The sequence below is a fragment of the Mus musculus genome, chromosome 9 (assembly GCF_000001635.26).
Source record: "Mus musculus strain C57BL/6J chromosome 9, GRCm38.p6 C57BL/6J".
Taxonomy (NCBI): domain Eukaryota; kingdom Metazoa; phylum Chordata; class Mammalia; order Rodentia; family Muridae; genus Mus; species Mus musculus.
The window spans coordinates 116,944,803-116,966,920 of NC_000075.6; the positions used below are offsets into that span (position 1 = coordinate 116,944,803).

The 22,118-nt window shown below is 42.9% G+C and overlaps 1 protein-coding gene across 10 annotated transcripts in view; it reads right to left on the reverse strand.

Annotated features, from left to right (window-relative positions):
- Rbms3 (RNA binding motif, single stranded interacting protein) overlaps positions 1-22,118 on the reverse strand; it is a 1,057,168-nt gene that overhangs the window by 372,057 nt on the left and 662,993 nt on the right. For all 10 annotated transcript variants that reach the window (NM_001172121.1, NM_178660.4, NM_001172126.1 and 7 more), the window contains one exon: positions 14,666-14,757. In NM_001172121.1, the coding sequence (NP_001165592.1) occupies positions 14,666-14,757 (92 nt within the window). The remainder of the gene's footprint in view (positions 1-14,665; positions 14,758-22,118) is intronic.

Sequence of the window (22,118 nt, forward strand, 5' to 3'; positions counted from 1 at the left end):
TGTGAATGAGGTTACAAAGAGTAAAGTCTTTACTACCAATGACAGGAGCATGGGAAGGCAGCGCTGTGACACAATTAAGTGTGTGGAGTGAGAGGCAGGAGCAGGAAAGGACAGCCGGGCTGATCTAATTTATCATCAGCATCAAAACATCAAAGACAATCTGTAACCCCATCACAGGGGTGCGGGACTCAATAAAACCCTTACAAAGAAAGGCCAAAGCCGACGAAAACCAAGTTCCACCAAAGCCAGGATGAGGGACAGAATGTGTCAGGGATCTCAAAATACATGGCCAAGATACCTAGACATCAGCAAGGGACACGAGCCATGCCTAGCCTGCTTCTGGTAATAACAAAGCCAGAAAGAAAACACCTAGGGACCCTGCAATAGCCAGTGTCTACACGGACTCAGCTCCTAAGTAGTGACCGTAAGATCTTTGGTGATGGGAGGAATGTTTTTAAGCAGTAACGGGTGGTGGGGGGGGGGTGGTGGGGTGGGGGGGGGACATAAATCCTTATAACACTGGGAACTGGTACCCTAGACATGGTACACCATATCCATGCAGTAAATTGAATTAAAGGCATATAAAAAAGACTCAGAAAAAAAGAAAAGCTGTAGCCACCCGGGCTTACAAAATTGAACAGCCAAAGCCAGATTGGACCAGATGCCTATGCTTCATTCTCTCGGGTTCATGGATTGAGAAGCCCCGACCTAACCCCTTCTGTTTCTACCCTCTGTTAACACTCCTCAGCTTGTATATTCTGAACCCTCTCTCAGAACCGTTTCTTTCCCCACCAGGTCCTGACTCAAAGTGCAAGGAGCAGAGGCATTTCCCTAACCTGTGCTGTCACCAAGGCTTGACAATATGAAAAAGTGACAGGTTCACCTCACCTTGGAGCATGGGGAACTCGGTGGGACTCCCATAGAGCTGCATAATCTCACCCTGCAAGACAGACTCAGAACAGCCAGTGCTGGGATGGGAGTGACGTGCATAAAATCTATATGCCCTCACAGGGTGGTCTGACCTTTCCTTCCTTCTGTGTCAATGCCACGGCCAACAACATATCTGTGGGACTTCCATTTCATTGCTCAACATAGACATTTACACTATGCACAGATACCATCGAATCCATAGCTTGCCGGCGGGTTTCGTCTAGGAGGGATATTAAATAAGAGTAAACAAACTTAGGAAACCACAAACATATAAACACTGCACTTAAAATATTTAGAGAAGGCACAGATCCGCAGAGTAGGAGCACATGCAGAGAGCAACGAAAGTCTTTGTGTGGCTCGTTCTTTTGCTTTAGTTTAGGACATATTGGCATAGGACTTACCAAAGTACCTAAGGCTAATTTGTTAGCATTTCCTATACATTGGGGGGGCGGGGGGGGGAAGGCTGATGGATAAAAGTCAGCCAATTTCCACTTCTCTAGAGCTTTGGCCCTAAAGGAATACTAATGACCACTAACTGCTAAGACCCACCCAGGGAGATATATTAAAGTGTAAAGGAACTGGGCTATTTCCTGGGGGAAAAATATCTAACATCCAGAGCTAATTATCTAGAAACATGGACACTCTGGGTTTCAGAATTTTAATTGAAAGAAATTTTAGTGATCAAAAATTTAATATGTAGACCCAATTGTAGGTCCGGCAGCTTAAGAACTATTTTTCCAACTGGTTTCCATCTTTTTCTTTCTTCAGTGATTACTGCACTGAGCAACCTCGGAAGTCACCAGCGTGTTCGGAATCTACCGGTGGGCAGATTGTGTTTTGTTTTTACTCAACGGTGAAATTGCTTGTAGGCCAAAGAATTTAGAACACCCTCCTCTGTGGTTTATTATGAGGGCATGTTTGTTTTGTGTCCCCGCTTTGTATACCTAGCTACGTGGGGTTTCCATAAAATTTCTCAGATAAAAACTGCCACCGATGGGAGACCAGAGTCTAGGAAGCCCTGCTCAGGTCTGCAAGACCAATAGCGACACAGTTATCTCTGTACAGCAGTTAGACTGCAAATCCTGAATTCCAGGGAAACATATATGGTCCTGGGTGAAAGCAGATGAGAGAAAACATGACGTAGTCTGAGGTATCAGCAAGTTTCCCATGGGGAAAGCCACTGAGTCAGGAGTTCCATGGGGAAAGCCACTGAGTCAGGGGTTCCATGGGGACAGCCACTGAGTCAGCAGTTCCATGGGGAGATATCTCATGAGGAGGTAGTGAGGCACGGAGGGACAGCCAAGTCTAAAAGCTCACCCAGGCAGTCCTGATCCTCCACAAGACAACAGTGCCAGACACAACTGGTAATAGCTGTGCGCAGGCTTGGGTGGCACTGAGGAGGTGGCTCTGTGGTTAAGTGTATGAGTTGCACTTTCAGGGGACTCAAGTTCAGTGGCCACACCCATGCTGGATGACTCTGCCTGGAACTCCAGCTCCAGGTGATGTGATCCGCTCTTTCTGACCTCTGCTGGTGCTGCACTCCTATACACATACCCACACACACAAATTTAAAAATTAAAGCAAATCTTTAAAACACACACACACACACACACACACACACACACACACACACACACACTAGGTTAACTGAGCCCATCGGTGCACAGGAAGAGGGCACTGGAAATTATGGCGTCATGCTTGACATCTTCCTCAAAACCAAAAGGTATTAATGTTCCACTCTACAGAATTCCAAACTCAGATACTATCACAAGCAAACCAAGTGAACGAGACTGGGTAGATAGGTCAGTAGGTCAAAGGTTCTCTGAGCAGACTGGAGAGCCAAGCTTTAGATCTCCAGTGCTGAGTGTGGCAGCACAGGTCTGTAACAGGAGCTCTGGGAGGCAGAGGGGCTGAGACAGTGGGATTGCTGATGCTGGCCTGCAAGTATAGATGGCTCCGTGACATGAGCTTCCCTAACAGACTCTACCCCAAAATAATAGTAACAACAACAACAAACACAGAGAATGTCAACCTCTGGTTTCCACATTCACTCAGGCACATATAGGTACACACACACACACACACACACACACACACACACACACATACACACCTACATCTACCACACACCCACTATACACAAAGAGGATCACTAAAACAAAAGTGTGAGAAATAAAATTTTTTTTTTTTTTTTGGCAGAAAAGAATTCCAGTGCCTTTAAGATCTTGTTTTTCTGGTCTGTAACCAGGGTATCTATGCCGGTTAAGTCCTTCAGCTAAAAAGCCACAGAGCTTAGCACAGAGTATGATTTAAAAACCCTGGTCGTCTGCTTCATGCTAACAGCCCCCTGTGCAAACCAGAGCCCATCCACAAAATTCCATTTGCCTGGGGCCAGAGTGTGCACCATATGTAGGAGTTGTGCATTTCCTGGACATGATCAGCCCTTTGCTGGTCTCCTATGTCCTAGCAGAACCTCAGGAGACAGGTTGATTCTCTGGATGCAACTCTTCTGAACACAGACCATTTCCTCCACCTCAGACACCCTCACATTCTCGGTCTGCAATGCTTTTTGTCTGACACATCTGGCCAAGGGCAAGGAAGCTGAGGTGCAATCAGGAAATGCAAGGAGACAGATGTTAAGGGCATGCTGGAGGCCAGGGCAATTACGCTGATGAAACTATTAAAATTTGGTAAACACAACAGGAGGGTTCAGGGGTGACATGAGCCACCAGGAAAGCCTCCCAGTGATTGTAGCAATTTACAGGGACTCCAGAATGGGTCCCAGGGGACGATAGCCCTTCTGTCACAGTCTGAGTGTATGGCTTGGCTTCCCCATTCCCAAGTCATGGGAGTCCTCTCCTTTTTCCACTTAAGGCTCTAACTCCTGTGCTCACTCACAAGAGACAAAAGTCATTTCTAGTGGGCTTGATGTTGGTGACTTAAAACCATGAATGCAAAGGTGACTAAAAGTATGAAGTGGCCAGTGCATTGATGTCTCTCACTTCAGCCCTCTAACCTCTGACTGAGGCATTTAATTGCAGGACCCTCAACTCAGTTTTCAGTGGGAATTTGTTTACATGGTAAAACATTTAAACAGAATAGGGCAACAATCTGTTTCTTAATAATGTGAGAGTTAGTGGTAATATATTATTAAAATAGACAGGTGTCTGTAAAATACTTGATGGATGAGTACAAGGACCTGAACACATACAAAACTGTTTTGGGTATAGCAGCATTTTATTGTCATCCCAGGGCTGGGGAGGCAGAGACAGTAGGATCTCTGGAGTTAGCTGGCCTAACAGTATAGATTAATAGGTTAAGTATTTTTCTAGTATGGCAGACAAAATAAATAAATAAATAAATAAATAAATAAATAAATAAATAAATAAAGCTGTCACAAAAAAAAGAAAAAAGAAAAGAACATAAGGAAATAAAGAAGGAAGGAAGGATAAAGAAAGGGAGAGAGAAGGAGAGGAAGGAGTTGTGGGAGAAGGAAAAAGGAAAAGTTGAAAACAGGGGAGGAGGAGGAGGAAAGACAGGTGAACATTGTCTAAGGACAAATACCCTAAAGTTGTTCTCTGGTGCCTCCATGCATGCACACACATGGGCATGCACACGCACACACACAGACACTTGCACACAAATTAGGATAAGTGAGAATAAAATAAACATGCACCCTTTTAATTTTAGTAAAGAATTCACCACCTGACTCCGTCTGGCATGTCGCTTCACCACAGACAACTTCTAGAATGTCCCTGATGCGCTCTCTCTCTCTCTCTCTCTCTCCCTCCCTCCCTCTCTCTCTCAGATCTGTGTGTGATGTACCTTAGTTGACTTAAGTCTTAACTATATCTAGCTGTCGACATAGCTGTAGAAGTGTAGATGACACATCACACATGACATCACGTCATGTACCTCTCCTCTGCCCACCACCACATCACACACCCTCCTCTGTTTATAGCTTGATATTTGTTTTGTTTTCCCCTCTGTATTGGAGAAAATGGTTTCCACAATTATTGAAGAAGCTGATTTTCCTTTTGTGATATCTGTTCTCTTAGACCAGCACTGATATTCGATTCTTATTGTTTTCCCTTTGTACTTTTCTGTGTATTTTTTTCTTTGTAATTTTTCTGTATTTCAGTCTGTTTCCGTTACTCCATAGCATGGCATTTCTGAGTGTCATCTTACTGAATTTACATGCAGTCTTTATCCCTCCTGGTTCCTGTCTGTGCTATATCTTGCATCCTGAGAGTTGACCATAACCACGGTTAACCATCACTGTACTAGAGAAAGCCTTTCAAAATACATCCTCAGAATCTGTGCTTAGAGGGTCTGAAATGATAGGTTCGTGAGGATGAGTGCAAGGATGGAAAAGAGAGCAAGAGAAACTGTTAGTGACCAGTAGGTATCACAGCAGAAACAAAATTAAATAGGGATTTCTCATGACAGCGATTCTTAATAAGAATGGTACAAGCCAATAGGGTGTGTGTGCTAGTTACTATCTGATCCCTGGGAATCACTGTTCAACAACCTAGTTAAATCCTTGAGCTCCAGGCTCAGTGAGAGACCTGGTATTAAAAAAATAAAAGGGATGGCTAGTGTTTGTGTGGAAGACACTGGCTTTTGATCTCTGGCCTACACACAGAGAGGCATGAGCAACTGAAGACATATATACAGATACCACTTGAACTACACACACACAGAGACATGAGCAACTGAAGACATATATGCAGGTACACACTTGAACACATGTATCCAGTCCAGAAACCTATAACCACCAATGGAGTGAGCTGGGTAAGACAAAAGCTTAGAAAATGTTACACACTCACAGGACAGTAAACACATACACATAGCTATATACACAGAACAAAGAATGATACAAATACACACACACACACACACACACACACACACACACACACACACACACACACACTCCATAATATCACAATGAGCCATAAGATTCCTACATTTTGGTTAGCAAACACTTGTCTGCCTTTGGAAATCTTATGCCTATAAACCTTGGTCCTTTAACTCATTAACTTCGCATTTCTTCCTGGATTCCTATGTATTTCTTAGGATGAGCAGATTCTTTGAATGGCTTTTCCACTAATGAGGAAATACTTGAAGAGTAAGGTTAAAATACAGGCTTTTGTGTGCTGTATTCAACATGATATTCTTCCCCACACATTGAACTCATACTTCATATGACATTGTATCTTTATAAAGCACTTGGGTTTTGTGCACAAATGCCTGAGTAGAGCGGCTTATAGGGCCTGGTTCCTAAGGATGGATATAAGTATGTAACCTGGATGTGCTGGCAATCCCAGCAATCAGCATGCTAAGGCAGGAAGATTGACAGTTCTGATCCCAGGTCAAACCAGGCTACATAGAAAGACCTTGTCTCATATATCCAAGGGCTGAAGAAGAGGAAGAGGTTCTGTGCCTCAGGTTCTACACACAAAGTCTGGAGTTTGATCTCCAACGAAGCAGATCTCCACTCATGGCAGTGTTTTCAGGGGAGGCTAGTTATCTTTTTAGAATGCTTTATTGCAGGGATGTCTATATGATTTCAGTAGTGTTTACCACCTCACCAGCAAGTTGCTTTTGAGGCAGCAAAGAATGAGATTCATGTATCACGCTGAACTTATAAAGGAGCTCTGTTGAGTTGGTTCCCTGTGAACAACGGGGAAGACGGCTTACACTTGACATGTGAGCAAGCCTTTCAAGTGAACCCGCAGAGTAAACACTGCTCATCAGCACGCCATAATGAGTCCTTGCAGTTACCTACTTGAAAAGTTATGTCTGGTTAGGAAAGACCTGAAGTGCTTAGGCTACTTCTAAAAACAAGTTTTCAGTGGCAAAAAAAAGGGGGTCCGCATTTGTTTCCTGGAGTTGAATGTCTTCTTTCAGCTCAGGATAATTCTTAGATAAAAAGAAGGGAGAGTGTTACAGTGACTGGGATTTCAATGCCACTGGCCAGCAGACAGAGATGGAGTCTCATGGCATGCATGAGTAGTTTAGGTTTCACTTTAAAAGGACATCCTGGAGGTGGTGGGAACACGGGATCAAACTGAGGACAGGGCTATCCTCATTCACAATATGCAATTTTTTCTCTCCATTTTAAAAACATTTTATTTATTTAGTAGTATGTATATATGGGTGGCTTCTCTGCATGAATGGTTGTGTACTGTGTGTATATAGTGCCCACAAATAGTAGAAGAGGGTGTTCCATCCCCTGGGACTGGAGTTACAGATGGCTGTGAGCTGCCAAGTGAATGCTGGGAATTGAACCCTGACCATCCAGAAGCAACCAGTGCTCTTAACCACTGAGCAGCCTCTCCAGCCTTTTCCCCATTTAAGATGTATTTTCTCTGAATGTGTGACCAGGCAGGTCTTGGATCCATCACATGGGTCCCAGGAATGGAACTCAGGTCCTCAACATTGGCTGGCTCGCCTTCTTACCCACTGAGCAATCTCTCCAGCCCCACTTTTCTCATTTTGATGAGCGTTTATTTCAGTGGGGTAGAGACCTTCAAGAACAACTGCTGATTTATACAGGACTTGTCACTCTGTACCAGAGACAGGACAAGTTCTGTCCATCTGCAAGGACAAACTATCAAAGCAAGAGACAAGGTAAGGGCTGCTTAGAGTGAGACTTACCAGCAGCATAAAAGGGCTTCAGTGCTCTCCCACATTTGCCTCTGGTATGTTGAAAGGTTTGACACTGTGCACAACTTGCAAGAGCCTTGGGCTCCTCAAGACACTGAATGAAAACATGATTGATGGGTGGAGACCAGAGTCTAGGACCTTTAAGCACCTTCTTTATGAATTTGTTTATCTAGCACTGGGGAAGTGTGTATTTCTACTGGCATGCACACTGGTCCTTTAGCTTAGCAGGAGATAATAGTGGTAAGAGTGGGGCACCACCCAAAGGCAGATTATGCAAATCATTAGGTAAAAGCTAATATAAATATTTAACTGCAGAGGATTCTGCTCCAAAGGCCGCAGATAATTAATGCATGGAATTAAGATCAACTCTGACAAATTCAATATTGGGTTTTGAATCCCTTCATTCCAAAGCATTAGGATCAAGAGGAAAAATTTTTTTTAAAAATCTTGCGCCAAATTGACATATCCAACAAAACATATGTCACAAATATATTTATAAACACATGGTAGGCCAACATTTAGAACTTCCTATTGTGAAAGTTTAACAAGATATCAACTAGGATGAAGCTGAGACACTATGCTTGGTTGTAAGAGGTACTGCATTTTATCTGGTTGTGTATCTACAAGAACACACAGCACCAATATTGAATGAAGAACAGCCACTCTCATTGCATGGTCAGTAACCAAGAGGAAAGGGCTACCTACCTAAAAAGCTACATTAGACTGGCTAATCTCTGCAATCACAGCCCTTTGATATACATTCCAGGGACCGAAGAGGTAGCTTGGAGGTTAAGGGCACTTGCTGCTCTTGCAGAAGACCTGAGTTCAGTTCCCATCACCCACACAGCAGGTAATAACTGTTTGTCACTCTAGACCCAGGGAACCAGAGGCTCTCTTCTAGCTTCCATGGGCACTGCACTCACATGTACAAACTCCTCATACACATATATACCTAATTAGAATAAAAATAAAATCCTTAGTATGTTCCACAGCAGTTTGTAGAGTATCTACTTGGATCCTTACATGTATAAGTGGAGCAGAAAAGTAGAGGAGTCACACATAGGTCCTGGAAAGTTATGTAGGCCAACCCGTATAGAAGTCAGAATTCAGGTGTATGTCTACATAACCATGAATCTTAAAGTATCTATCTAAGTAAGAATTGCTTTCCTATCCAAGAAGATGACAGTGAGGATCAAGTGACCTTTGTCCTCTTGACCCTAATTGATAAATGCCCATATCAGTGTTCTTGAAATATCCAGAACCTTCCTTGTATATCAGTTATATAAGTACCTATATGCCAAGCTATAGATAGCTGGGACTACTTTTTCTTTAATGAAAACAAATAGATTTATTTTTCTTTATGTGTAAATTTTCCCTGCATGGATATCTGTGTACCACCTGTGTACAGTAAACAGAGGCCAAAAGAGGGTGCCTGATCCCCTAGAGTTGAAGTTACAGAGGGTTGAGCCACCATATGGGTGCTGGGAATCGAACCTAGGTCCTCTCCAAGAACAGCCAGTGCTCTTAATCGCTGAGGCATCTCTTTAACTACCTGGCTGAGGCTTCTTTTGCTTCCTGTTTTCCTGTGTTTGCTGACCCACAATCCTTAGCCAATGACTCCGGTCTACCTCATGGATGGGTAAGATTAGGAAGAGCTAAAATTCTTGGTCCATCCCTGTTGCACTAAAGCAGACAGAATAAATGTCACAAACCCAGAATAAGAAAAAAGGGTTTTCGTAGCCATGGCTACTTGCTTGTGACATTCCCCCATTTGGGCTAAACCAAGATAATTGCAGAAACTAAGGTGATTTGGTTTCCAAAACTCAAGTAACTTTATTTTTGAAATTCTTGCCTTTCCCCTGCACCGACACGATTCCCTCAGTAGTGACTGGCCACAACAGATGTTTGTAGATCATCTGACATTAATTTACTAACTTCCCACATTATCCCAAGCAATAGCCAACCACAGGCCAAAGTAAGGTGAAACTACTCAATCCCCAGCAATATATTCGAGGACAGAAATCTCGATGCGTTCTTAGACTAGAGGTTCCCTATTCCCCACGAAGGCCTTTTTTTGTGAATGAAGCTATGACGTCACAGAGTCACACACTCCCTTGTCTGTCTCCCGGCCAGTTATTTCATTATAACCAGCACGCTGTCCAGCCCCCAGTAAGCGAGAAAATGTTCATAGGCTAAAGCTTTTACAGATATTTTCCTATAAACTATTTTGTGATAATAGATTATCTATCTAAAGTCCCTAAAGATATGTCAGGGTTCACAGGAGGTTTTACCAGGACATCTGAATCTAATCCACGCCATTGAATAAAGCAGCAGGCACTGGCTTCTTACAATGATCAAGGCACAAAGCCAAATTCTTTGTGGATTTCCAAAACTCTTTCAGTTACCCTACATCCTGAAACGCCATGTTATTATTAAAGATTATTAGAAATGCTTTGATAACAAATGCAAGTTCACACAACAAGAGGATGCCACAACCAGAAATCAAAGCCAAATGCATCCTTCAAACCCACATTCTTCATCAGCATGCACTGATAACATTCTTAAAATTTGCTTTTGCTCATGAAACAAATGATGTTTTGTGTTCCTGGTTACTTACTAATTGTAGATTGCCACAGTCTGAAGGAGAAATGTCCCCTACAGGCTCCGGTATCCAAACACATGCTCCACAGTTGGGAGAACTCTTTGAGGGGGTGATGTTTCACTACGGGGTGCTTTAAGAGTCCATGGCCTCTTCCTGCTTCCCACTTCATGTTTACTGTAGAAGACGTAAGAGCTCATCTTCCTCTCCTGACGATATGGCTGCCTCTTGCTATCATACCTTCCCACCATAAAAGACTCTAGAACTCTAGCCCAAACTAAACTCTTCCATGTTGTTTTTTTGTGCATGGTGTTTTATCACAGCAACAGAAATGTGACCAATGCATTGATCAATTACTACTCCCTGGCTAACTCCCTTTTCAGTTCTTTGTAGTGGAGGTGTCAGTTGGTATTCTCACAGGCACACACTGGAACACATTAGCTAAGGGAAGCATCTCTCACAGGTTCAAGGTAGCTCCAGGTTGCTATTGGGAACTTAATTACAGGTGTTTTTTAAAATATATATAGAGATTTAATTTAATTTAATTTAATTTGTGTGTGTGTGTGTGTGTTTGTGTGTGTGTATCCATTCCTCTGTCCATTTATCTCTGTGTGTGCCTACGTGAAGATACGGACTATGAGTGTAGGTGCCAGTAGTATCAGAAAAGGGAGTCAGATCTCCTGGAATTGGGGTTAGAGCTGCCTGTGGGGTTAGAGCCTCCTTGAAGCAAGCATTGGGAACTGAACTCAGGTCTTCTGCAAGAGCAGTATGCACTATGACTGATGAGCCATCTCTCCAATCTCAGAACACATTTTCCTTTTAAAATCCTGGGGATTTTTAAGATGTCACAAAACAACCTACAGAGTGGGACACTCATAAGAACAAGGTTGCAGGAGGCGATCGGTGCATACTTAGATGGTAAAATATATACTGCAAGAAACACACACCCTGCAGACCGCAGGCTTATACGATAATAAATAACAGTTATCGCCAGGATAAAGGCGAGAATGCCCTGAAATCCAATAGCTTAGTGAGGAATCTGCTAATACAGGTGGCCAAGCTTGTTCCATTTGATTGTCAAACGGAGGCTATTTCTTTTCTTCTGGGTAGTTAAATTACAGAGTCATTTATTACTGAAACTTTTCCAGTGGGCAGATGGGAATGTAAAGCAGGCTTTGGGCTCAAACTTACTGAGGAAAAAGAGTGAGGATTTATTTCACAGACAGCACAACTGAAACTGTAAAATCCTTCAGCAAGTCTGCAATAGAGTGACTGCCCACAGCCCGGTCAAGCACTCCAGGGTTTGTGCCTTGGAGATGGGACTGGGCCAAAATGGTGACTAGGTCAAATGATCCCTTCCAAGGCTCTGTAAATGATTGACAGTGTATATGGTTTCCTAACTGAGTTATAGGTCAGTGTTTGGTGTGTGTGTGTGTGTGTGTGTGTGTGTGTGTGTATGTGTGTGTGTTTAGATGAGAGAAAGCCAGACCGAGAGACAGAGAGGATTCCTTATATACAAACAGTCTGAAAATATTAAAGTCAAGTGTCAACCCTCTTTGCCTGTTTTAATACAAAAACTTAGCTATATGCATTATCTATCTCTCTATCATTTGTTACCTATCTGAATGTCTATCATCTACCTACCTATTATCTATATATCACCTGTCTATCTATTTCTTTCAGTCTATCTCTCTATCTCTTCAGAACTTAGAGACAACTCTGTATTTATTATTTATAAACCATTACTATCTGATGGCTTCCAAAATTTAGAAAGTTTATAAATAGAATGGACCAAAGACTTTCTGATGACCAATTTCTTTTAATAATGTATTATTTAATTGTATGTATGTATTTGCATATATATGTGTATGTGTTCTGTGTGCATGTGGGTCTGTGTGTGTATGTGATGCATACACACATGCATAGTATGCACACACATATGATGGACAGTTCTGCTCCATATGTTTTCTCCTACCACTATGAATGAGCGGCTTGCCTCTATTGCTTACTTCTCTAGCTTGCCTCTCCCGCTCCACAGCAGAGACCTTTATCTCCTCATCTACCATTCAGGGTTTCTGTTGTGTTTGTTGCTTAAAAGAAAAAATATTTACCTTATTTTAAAATCATGTGTGTGTGTGTGTGTGTGTGTGTGTGTGTGTGTATATGAGAGAGTCTCTGTGTCTGTGTGTGGTTATGTACACTTGACTTTGGGAGCTCTTGGAGGCTAGAAGAGGGCACTGGATCCCTTGGAGCTGGAGATACAGGAAGTTAGCTGGGTGCTCGGAAACAAACTTAGGTCCTGTGTAAGAGACGCCAAGTACTTTTAACCAGAGAACCATTTCTCCAGCCCCCACAAATATATTGTTTTTAAAGATTTATCATTACTTTTCAGAAATCTATACATGTGTGGGGTACAGATGCACATACATATGTGTTCACTTGAGTCCAGTTGCCACATGGGCCAGAAGTGGGGGTTAAGTCCCCAAATCTGGAGTTACTTGAGGTGATGAGTTGCCTAATTTAGGTGCTGGGAACTAAATGAGAGGTCCTCTGTCAGGACAGCAAGTGCTCTTAACCACTGAGCCATCACTCCAGCCTCACCCTCTTCTCTTTCTTAAGCATTTTCATAATCATTTCCTGACTCAACCAACAGCTACGCTTGATCACTTGTTTCCTGGGTACAGGAAATTGCTACTTCAGTTGTCATTGACTCTTGCCAAATAACCTTTAAACCAGGACATGCATGCAATTTCCTGATTAATTAAAAGTATTAACTTCATCAATCTTAATTCCTGACCAAATCTAAGGCTTCCAGGCATAATCCTGACAAAGAACATAATACGCAGCTGGGAGAATTCTAATTTATATTACCTTGAATAATGAGGTGACGGGAAAGGCAATGAGACCACCATCGTCACCTAAGAGGAAACTGGCTTGCAAGAGGCTGTGAGTAGATGTGGTCCTCACACACCGATCAGAATGCAGCCACAGCTGCTAGGACCAAATGCTGACCCTCTGGAGATCTGAGGCTGATGCTGGAAGATCTTTCTAGAGAGTATGCGCAATCATAACAGAAGACTAATGGCTGGAGCACCACATCACTCCATCACTACAACGCTTATTTCTATGGCAACAGGGCTGGGGAAACTGGAAACACAAGCAGGGGACAGATGCCCAAGATTTCAAGGTCTGTTGCCTGTGCCATCTAACAGTTTGAAGATCTGAGGATTATAAGTTCAGAACTATTAACAGAAAGAGTGTTCTAAACTTAGAGTGTTTATGACAATCCCAAATGGCTGCTGGTCGAGCATCAACGTCTTCAACATCCAAATGTTATCAGAGACATTTCAGCTGTTTAATCTTACTTTTCCTCTTTCTTCTTCTCCTCCTCCTCCTTCCTCTTTTTTTTCTTTTTTGGAGAGTGGATCTCACTGTGTAGCCCTGGCTAACCTGGAACTCTATTATATAGAGCAGGCTGTCCTTAAACTCACAGAATCTGCCTGCCACTGCTTCCAGAGTGCTGGGATCAAAGCTGTGCCCAACCACACCTAGTTTATATCATCATGACAATATCTCACTAGACTCTCAAATTAAAATGGAGACAACGACATTGTTCTCAGGGGTCCATATCATCTTACTGCAGAGACATATTGTTGTACCGCTACAGTAATGATGACACAAAATGATCAGGGGCAATTTACTTTGATATAAAAATTCATCATAGTTTCACATACAAGGTCCCAGAAAACACATACTATGTAGCCACAAATAATTACTAAAATGATGAATACCAAGAAAATTGCTCTTCAGGCAAACTCTGGGTATGTGCACCAAAGTGAAAATACATCGTTAGAGACAGAGGACACTAGCAATAAGCCTGCATGAGTCAGGGAAAAAGCCATCATCCGAGAACCAACCCCCAAACATAGAAGAAATAAGTAAGGTTTAGTACAGATGAAATCAATGACAACTTTATGTAGTACACCAAAACTCTGCTGACCAGGAAAGTTCTAGACACCAGTACATATATGTATATTGACTCCAACACTGCTGACATCTAGGAAAGTTCTAGATGCTCATACATGCATATCTCATTTTTCAAGCAAAACAGAGACCACCACATGTGTCCTTTAAACACTGGGTCACCACAACCAAAAAGCTCATTTATAACGACACACCAAATCAGGGACACACCAAACCAGGGAGATGATAACAAGCCAAGTCTATCGCAGGCTTCATTTTCCTTAACAATTGAGCACAAAAAAAAATTGTAAACTGTAATTTGGGTTCTGCTCATGGCAAGGGACTAATATCTAATCACACACAGATACGCACACACAAAGGCAGACCGTGTGCACAGACTGTCTTGTTTGAGCGAGCTTACCTTGGCCCTCTGATTGCACACAGATACACACACACAAAGGCAGACCGTGTGCACAGACTCTCTTGTCTGAGCAGGCTTACCTTGGCCATCTGTGCTTGCACGCCATTTGCCTTCAAGGACGCCACTGCTTTCTGTGCGGCTGCAGGACTATCAAAATCTACAAAACCATAACCTGCCAAAATACAAAATCTGTCATTAGTCATCACAGGCAGGCAGACACACCTTAGACTTATGGTCAGCGCTGAATGCATTCCTTCCAAACAAAACTTGGCTGGGCCAAAGGCTCTCAGATCTGTGGTCCTGCGTGCTTTGTGTTATCTCAGTATCTCTAGATATGAGGTGGTTAATTCATTTTCCAGAGCACTCTATAGACTGGGTGTGCAAGGCAAAGCCCATTTAACACTAACCTGGCAGTTAAGGCAAAGCTTTGCTTCATTGTGTTCTTTCTGTTACAGAATTTCTGCAAGAGTGGAGGAGAAGACCCTGGAAATGCGTACATGTCTGAAGCTAAAATACACTTTGCAGACCTTTAAAAATCCTGATACTCATAAAAGGCACAAGGACCGGTGAGTGTGATGGTCCATTTTAACTCTCAACTTGATTAAATCTAGAATCACCTGGGAGATGGATCTCTGAGTCCATCTGTTGGGGATTGCCTTCTTTATGATAATGACACGGGAAAACCCCTCTTAATGGTGGGTAAGGACATTCCCTGGGAGGGGATCCTGGATCGTGTAAAACAGAGAAAACCAGTTGAACACTTGATGTATGCACTCCTTCTGTCTCTTGACTGTGTATGTGATGTGAGCAGCTGCTTTAAACTCCCACCACTGCGACGCCTCCGTCTTCAGGTCTTGCCTGGAACTAAGCCAGAATAAAGCCTTTCATGGTCAAGCTGCTTTTCCAAGGGTGAATGATCACAGCAACAGGTAAAGAAGCCAAGACACTAAGGTTATTGTTGGAGGCTGCAATAGTGCTTGTCCTGTAGCAGGCAGCCAAAAGATACATCTTGGTTGAACAAATAAATAAAGGTTGTGGGTTAGAGTAGGAGTCTGAAACTACTCCTACCTGACCACTAAGTCCATGCTTCTAAATTAAGTATAGGAGTTTGTTTCTCTCAATAGCAGCTCAAATAGTTGATTTTTAATATTTTGAAAAAAATACTTTGATTTATACCTATTTAAGTCTCTAAAAACAAACACTGAATAGACTATCTTGCTCATGGGGGCATAAATACATGAGTCTGTGTGTGTATAAGTGAGCACATACAAAAGGTCATGGAAACAAACAAACAAAACCAAAAACAATTAATAAGACTCAACCATGGAGAGTGCACACCTGTGATTCTAGTATTACTGATGTAGAGGCAAGAGAATCCGGAGTTCAAGGTCAGCTTTGGATATGTATTGAGTTTAGTGCTAGCCTGAGGTATTTGAGATTATGTCTTGGGAAAAAAAAGAAAAAAAAAAAGACAAAAGCAGTTGTAGGTGTGTAGGTGCGTAGTGTATTGCGGGTTTGAATGTGAATGTCCCCCATAGGCTAATGTGTTTTTACACTTGGCCACCAGAAGGTGGTGCTGTTTGAGATAGTTGCAGAACCACTGTGATGTGGCACCTTGCTGGAGGAAGTACATCACTGGGAGGTAGAGTTGGATTTGTAGCCTGTCCCTACTTGCTGTTCGATCTCAGCTTCCTGTATGAAGGTGATATGTGATCAGTCAGCTTCCTGCTCTTCCTACCATGCCTTCCATGCCTGATGCCAGGCCTTCTCTACCAGGACAGACTCTACCCCTTTGACCATAAAGACCAAAAGAAGCACTTTCTCCTGACAGGTAATTTTCATCAAGGAATTTTAATATATCAACAAAGATACTAGCACATATTCATATGCACATTATAAATATCATGTAAGATATGCATTGTATATAATGTCTTTTTATATATGACACATACAAATATACATATATATACACACACATACACAAATACACATACGCACACACACACACACACACACACACACATATATATATATATATATATATATATATATATATATACATATACATATATATACACATACACACACGTACACATGTGTGTGTGTGTGTGACACGTGTGTATGTGTGTGTGTGAGACACGTGTGTATGTGTGTGTGTGACACGTGTGTATGTATGTGTGTGTTCCTTAAAAGCCTAGGGATGTATCAACACATCTCATCCATGAAGACAGGTATTTTGTATTTTGGCCTTATTTGGGACTTCCAGGCCTGACACTGAGGCACACACAACATTTCACCATTTGTGTGCTATCATCCTCCTCCAAATGAGAGTGTTTGAGAATTCAATTACCAAGTTGTTTCTTTTAATTAACTTTTAAATTTTCTCTCCTTGAATCCTATCTTTTTTTTCTCCCTCCCAGCATGTTATCCCAGAATGAGCTTGCTACACAACAGCATACCAGCAAAACACTCTCACAAACTGGCGCCAGGGAGGCCGTCACGTTTGTGCTTCTCATACATAAGGAAGTGTGTTCTGTAAAGGCTGGTAATTCTTCTCTCCAGGCAATAAGATGGGCAAGAAAAGTAGAAGGAGAAAGAAAAGTCAAGAACCAGAGTTAGAGGCAAAGGCACAACAACTCAAAAGTAAGACATCGTTCCCCACAGGTCAGGTATGTTCTGAGGGTTTAAGATGCTAATATTTAATGAAAGCATCATTGTGTTCTATAATACTGACCCCATGTACGCGGAAGCCAAGGCACAGGTGGATTTACACATCTCGCCCAAAACATCAAAGCTCCTAAATGGCAGGGCCATGATTGGAACCCACGTCTGCATAGAAATTATCCAAGCCATACGAAGAACCGTTTCTATTCCCACCTGAAGCCTGAGCCTCTGATGCCCCTCAGAGAAGGGACTAAAGATTTTCATGGATTTTGAAGTTAGAAAACAAGTTGCCACAATTCCAGGAAAGGCTCACCCTAGCTCATTCTCTTTGCATGTTGCTTCCTGGAGTACCTGGGCTTGCATGACATTACCTCACAGGAGGTGTGGAGTTAAAGCCGTCCTTCACTCATCTAGAGCTCATTCTGCCTTCTAATAGTGAGGCTCGTCTTTGGGCACTTGACTCAGCACAATACATAATGGGTGGAAAACGACAACCTCAGTTCCCACTCACATTCAGCTTATTAGCATTAGAGAGAGATGTGACAGAATGGCCATACTGAGGAATCTGCAGCTCTTTACTGTCCTGTCACGCCTTCCTTGAAATAAAGGAGAGCCGAGAACACAGGCAGTGCATGTGTGGATTGCTCAGCACTGGGAAGCCACTGAGAAGTTCTCTTTCTAACCAGAGACGGATGGTGATGGAGAAGGTTGGCCGTTGAGATGAAGCAAGGACTATGGCTGCAACCCAGAACAAAGGCAGCCATAGTCCCAGAACAAGGTCACTCCCCTGACTGAGATGGAGGAAGTGGAGGAAGGCAAACAGGGTGTGGTGATTGGCTGATCAGTCTGGGAGTAAGTCAGGAGTGGACAGCAAGGATTGTCGCTTGGTCGGATTATATTTTCCTTTACCATAAGCATCTGGGTGAGGGAGCCGTGGTTTACTGAATTGAAGAGACTGGAGGAGGACTCACCAGGAGTGAGAGACGATGAAGACACGGTCAGTCAAAACACCTGTGAGAACCTATGCAGTCATTTGCAGTTGGATATTGTGATAGTTGGCTTTGAATATCCTCCTGCCACAATACGGAATCACCTGGAAGAGATTCTTCATGAGGGGTTGTAAAGATCAAGTTGCTTATGGGAATGTCTGTTCAGAGATTGCCCTGATTATGTTAAGTGATTTGGGAAGATCTGATTCACTATGGGCAGCTCCATTCGCTCTGAACTGTCTCTGGGTGGAAAAAAAAAAAGAGTTGGGCACAAACATGAATGACTTACTGCTGTCTGTTCTGGGTCGTGGATATAGCATGACCAGCCACATCATGATTCTACGGTTACCTCCCTGCTAAGATAAGCTGACACAAACTCCTTCTCTCTCCTAAGTTGGCCTTGTCAAGTACTTACACAGCAACAGGAAACAAAACCGACACCAGGCTAGAAAATAAGCTAAGATTACAAATACATATTAAGTGGGGAACAACTTAAAAATGCTAGTTACAAAAAAAGAGAAAAAATGATCTAGAGTGGGTAAAGGTTTAGATTTTGACTTGAACAACTTCAGCCATTAGGTCTCAGAGGCAAATTTGGAGGAAAGAAAGACCAAAGGAGAACCAGAGAGGGTGACAGACACAAACAGGAATGTGTCCTCTCATAACCAGGCAAGGAAGGCTCTCAAGAGGGAAAGAGACATGGCAAGTGACAAAGAGCATACATGGAAGTGTATGAAAATGCCCAGGGTCCTTAAGAGTACAGATGTCTGTGACGTGGTAAAGTCTGAAGCCTGCCCTCTATGAGGAAGAAGTAGGGGAGGGAGAGGGAAGGAGGAGGTGTAGATAGACTTTATAAAAGCTTGGCTAATGGGGAGTATTGAGAGACAAAATTAGATAGAAGATAGGAAGTCAATGCTGGAGGGTTGTGTGCATGTGTGTACATACGTGTTTACATGTGCATGTATGTGACATATGAATTCACATGTATGTGTGTGACATATGTATTCCCAATGTGCACATGTGTGAGGAACCCAATGCTCAACCTTAGGTGTCATTCCTAGAACTTAGGTGCTGAGGTAGAACCCGTCTACCTTGTTTATTGAGACATGGTGTCTAATGCATATGGAACTTACTGTGTAGGCAAGACTGGGTGGCCAGTAAGCCCCAGGGATTTGCCTGTCTCCATCTTCTAGCATTACAATTACAAATGTCTATCATTATGTCTAATGTTTCATATGGGTGCTGGGTTTGAGCCTAGAGCCTCATTAGTGTACTGCAAACACTTAAACTAATGGAGTCATCTCTCATCCTTCAATTGGGTTAACTGAGTTTTCATTTTCTTTATAAGATGAGTGTGTGTGTGTGTGTGTGTGTGTGTGTGTGTGTGTCCTTATTGTGTGAATTCAAAGGAAATGACTAAAACTCATTTCAGCGATTCAGAAGTATTTTTTGGCCAACTACTAGGGCACGCTATAGACTTCTTTGTAGTTTTGAGCAAGAAGTAGGAAAGTAGGGGAGACCAAGCTGAGAAGAGATCCAAGCTTTGTGAAAACAAGTAGACAATTCATAAAACATCCTATCCAAGAAGGCGCAGGCCCAGGCACCTCTGCACAGACATAGACATGCTGCCCCAGAACCCACAGTCACTGGAAGGAAGAAGCGCCCTGGCTGTGTGTGTGTTACGTATCTCAGTCAGTGCTGTGACCAAGTGCCCCACACAAGCAACTGAAAGGGAATGGCTTATCCCGGCTCTTAGTTCTGTCATAGCGGGGAGGCATGGCAGCAAGAACAGGAGAAAACTGGTCACAGTATCGACAGTCAGGCAGAGAGCAGGTAGGAAGGGGGCTGGTTTATAAACCCACAAGGCCACCCCAATGACTTGCTTCCTTTCCCACATCATAGCCCTGAATTCATTTCTTCCTTCAGCAGGTAGAGGGTTGGTTCTTGATAGTGTCAATAAAGAAGGCAGAAGTCAGTTACTGGATGAAAGGAAGAAGGTGGGACTTCCACCTCCCAGGAGGAGGAGGAGGAGGAGGAGGAGGAGGAGGAGGAGGAGGAGGACCATGTAACATCTTAAGTAGCTGTAAATGGCAGCCTTTGCCACCTGCAGATAGGCTGAAATAGGCTAGCTGACAAAGCTAGTACAGGAGATGTTTTTGCCCCACACATCAGATTCCTCCTTGTACTTCAAGTCCCATTCTCCACACAGTATATTAGAGAATCTAGGTCTGGCTCTTCAGGAGGCTGTGCTCCTATACATACTTAGCCAATTTCCACAAGGCACCCTGAGCTTTCTCTCGGGAAATTTTTGACTGAATTCTGGGGACAATGAGGGACCCCACACTTGTGGGGGTGGCTCCAAGCCAACAAGAAGCAAAAGATTCTGCATACAGACTTAGAATAAAGAGCGAGTAAACACTCTCCAGTTGTGGGATATTCATGTATACTTTTACTGGTCTAAGTGAGGGACCAGAGGTCAAAATGTCTCAAGAAACCGTGAAAGATATTTCCATTCTGGAAGAAAACGTGGCGTCTTGGAGGTTTACGAGGGTAAGAGCTACATCACGGCCGGGAGAAAACAAAATGACATACAAGGCTGGCTCTAATAAGAAACAGCGATGCGTTGAGTGAGGGATAAAAATCACTTTAATTTGGTTTCAATTTGCTCTCCTTCCCGACAAATAATTAAGTCTGGTCACGGCCACCTCTGCCCCTGCAGCTGGCAGGAGAAAGGCAGCAGAGCAGCCCCACCCAGCTCATGGTGCTTTCTACCCTGCAGCACCCCAGGAAAGGCTAGCCAGGACAAACTCAACTTGGTGGCTGCGCACCCACCTCCTTCTTATGTCATCTAATTTGGCCACAGGTTCAAGCCAATTAGATCTGAATGTCACTGTTCCCTCCTACCCCCACCCCCCACCAGCCAGAGCTTGTTTTTCTTCCTGGTCAGAGGAGACCAGGCCTGCAGCTTGGCAATTAGGCGGAAGTGGCGCCATGGGAGGAAAGGAACTGTGGGATAATTAGGTCATTCTGAGAATTCGGTCTTCCATCCACAGGCTTAATCAATGCTTCCCTGAAATGCTTTGTACCTTCTGCGCTTACTTAAGGTTTTGTTATTACATGGCACTACCAGTGGGATGACCTTCTAGAGAAATAATCTATATTAATTACAACTTAACTCTACAGTATCACCCGAGGGCCCTTTGTCTGTCTCCTGCAGTCAGAGGTGACATATTCCAGGGACCTTTATCCTTCAAAACCCATTGTGCAAAGATGGGTTTGGAGTTTCATTAAAGTCTCTTTACATATTCAACGGTTGATACACACATGGGGTGTGTATGTGTGTATGTGTGTATGTGTGTTTGTATGTGTGTGTGTTTGTATGTGTGTATCTGTTTGTGTGTGTCTGTATGTGTGTGTTTGTATGTGTGTGTGTATTTATGTGTGTATGTATATGTGTGTTTGTATGTGTGTGTTTCTGTGCATGTTTGTATGTGTTTGTGTGTGTATGTGTGTGTTTGTGTGTATATGTTTGTATGTATCTCTGTGTATATGTGTGTGTGTTTGTGTGCATGTGTTTGTGCGTGTCTGCATCCCATTTTATGTGCACATGTGAGTTAGATCAGGAGGTAGGTATACAGAAGTACTGCTGTAATACCTGGAAAGGACAAGCAAACCTCTGTTTCCAGGTGAGGTGAACAGACTACAATTTGTGCACAAAACAAACAAAAAACAAAAAGTAAAGGCTAGGTAAAAGACATAAGATTTTTAGTCTGGTTGAATAAAACAGTTACAAGACAGACAAACTCAACAAGTGAAGGAACTTGCTTTCAAGTACCACTTGAAAATCGGACATTCTCTCTGTTTATAGTGCCTGAGAAAT